Source organism: Charadrius vociferus, unplaced genomic scaffold (genome assembly GCF_000708025.1).
Source record: "Charadrius vociferus isolate BGI_N301 unplaced genomic scaffold, ASM70802v2 scaffold760, whole genome shotgun sequence".
Taxonomy (NCBI): Eukaryota; Metazoa; Chordata; class Aves; order Charadriiformes; family Charadriidae; genus Charadrius; species Charadrius vociferus.
Window position 1 is genome coordinate 1,315,810 of NW_009647322.1, and position 2,268 is coordinate 1,318,077.

Here is a 2,268-nt window from a genome sequence, read left to right on the forward strand (position 1 = left end):
TTTAAGCTGGTCAAATGAAACATACTATTTCTTCCTCGCTCATTTTTATTGAGATCAATGTAACACGTGCCCTTTGCAATTATGTCCCCAAAACAGCTGGGGGTAGAAGGACAATTTTTCCTCAGCAAGCAAAAAAATGTAGAGCCAAAAGTACTGGTGGACACACAGGCCCTCTGCCAGTCCCACAGATTTGTTTGCTTTATCCGACTGTACCAGCTTGTACCTTTCTAACCTTACTGCGGTAATAACACTCCTCCTACCATGAAGACAGCAAAGGCCGTCCTGTTCTCACATGTCTGTTACCTTGGTAGCTGAGTCTGGACCAAAATTACCTTCCTGTGCTAACAATACACCGACTACATATTTATCAAATGTATTTGCCGCATAAGGCTTCACAGGATAGGATTCATAAAAATAATTAGGAAAAGGATATGAATAAAGAACAGAAGTAGTAAACATTTTGGAAAGAGCCCCGCATTTGTTATGTCAGAGGAAAAGGGTGTCAAGGCTAGGAAAATAAACGAAGAGTTGAGTGGAAAGATGAAAAGTCAAATATGTGAAAGCTTGGGAGCAGAAACATACAGAGAGAAATGAAGAATGAGCAGGATCAAAGAAAAGCCTGAAGACAGCAACGAAGAGCACTTGGGAGGCAAAGAATACGTACAGTCAAGAAAGAACTTCCAGGGGACAAAAATAACAAGGGGCTAGAGAGAAAAGAGTGGAATGGATCCGTTTGGAGAGGTTGCAGGTAATGAAGAGGTTATCCTCTGCCATATTTAATCAACATTATCAAAAAGTGGTAATTAAATTACTATATCCCTATCGGATGAGTCACTGTCTGACCACTGCTGTGGACTGAGCAAAAAAGCACGTGCAGGAGGAGGAAAGATATGGTTCTGCTGTAGCAGGGACTTGTTTGGCAATTGTGTTGTATATTCACCAGCCTTAAAAGAATGGTAATTGCAGCGGTTAGCGTGGGGGCCACAGTAATTGCTGCTGCAAGGTGCTGAAGGTGGCTTGCTCTAGAAAGCCGTGAAATGACATTTCAGACCTCCAGGGTGGAAGGACGTTTCAGGCCTTCAGGCTCCATGTCTGACACAGGACCTCTGTGTGACACCTGGACCTTTTAACTTCTGAGCCCAGGGGAAGTTTTTTGGCTGGTGTTGCATGTTGCTCGTGGCCTTGCCCCAGTGGGAGCCCGGGGCCCTGCCTTGCTCGCCAGCCCATGGTGGAGGCCGCACGGGTGTTGCCCCATCACTGGCGCACAGTCAGGCAACCCCATGTTTAAACTCCTGTGCTGGTTTGAGCCCCACAGGACTAATTTCTTCTTCTGATGCTTGAGAAAAGTATACTTTTAGAAGACTCCAGTGTCTGAATTTGTGAAAATATTTACTTTATCGCCAGCTATGGTGTATGGGTTTCAAGGCCTCAGTGTTTTTGAGCGCACCAGGTGTGGGGATGAGGAGGAGTGAGACCCGGGCACTTGACCCAAGCTGGCCAACGGGATTATTTCATACCATAAATGTCACATTCAATATAAATGAAAATGTTTGATGAGGAGTGCTCTGTCTCCCTTGATGGCTGCCATCCTGGGAACTTCTTGCCCCGGTGCCAGGCCCCTGAGCCCTTCCCTTCCTCCCGAAGCTGTAGCTCTCAGTGTCCAACATTTGCTGTCCGCTGCTGGAAGTGCACAGCTTTTTATTGATAGAATTGGCTGAGTATAATCCTTGTAGATTTTATATTGGCATCAGGATCAATATTGGTTCTTTACAGTTATTAATGTTAATTATCTAGTCTTATTCTATTAAATCTGTTTATATTTCAACCCCTGGGTTTCCTTGTTTTTTAACCCTGATTCCCTTTCCCAGGTCGGGAGGGGTCATCGGGTGATAGAGTAATTGCCTAAACGACAATAAATTGTTGTGGGTTTCTCAAACCGCGACAGCTCCAAAACAAGGAGGAGAGTGAGGTGCTTTCTGTGGCCCTGGGACACCTTCTGGCAGTTAAAATTTTAGGAATTTGGGGTGTGTGTAGGGGGAACTCCAGAGAGATCTCCTGTCTTTTTGGGGGTTGCGCTTGATGTAACGAAGACGATGCTTACACTGCCAAACGGCTGGGGAAGGGGCCAGGGAAAGGCAACGGCGAGAAACACCGGAGGAGAGGGAGAGGGAGGCCCGGGAAAACCGCGTCCGTCCCTCCGGCGGGGGGGGAGACAAGCGGGAAGAGCCCCGCTCCCGCTCCCCCCCCCTCTGACGGGGGGCCCCGCCG

At 47.3% G+C, this 2,268-nt stretch overlaps 1 protein-coding gene across 1 annotated transcript in view; it reads left to right on the plus strand.

Moving 5' to 3' along the window:
• Positions 1 to 723: 723 nt before the first annotated feature.
• The window catches only part of DPY19L1 (dpy-19-like 1 (C. elegans)), a gene marked incomplete at its 3' end in the record, with an annotated part of 36,905 nt that continues 35,360 nt past the window's right edge, over positions 724 to 2,268 (plus strand). The window contains exon 1 of the mRNA XM_009880081.1: positions 724 to 748. Coding sequence (XP_009878383.1) covers positions 724 to 748 — 25 coding nt within the window. The remainder of the gene's footprint in view (positions 749 to 2,268) is intronic.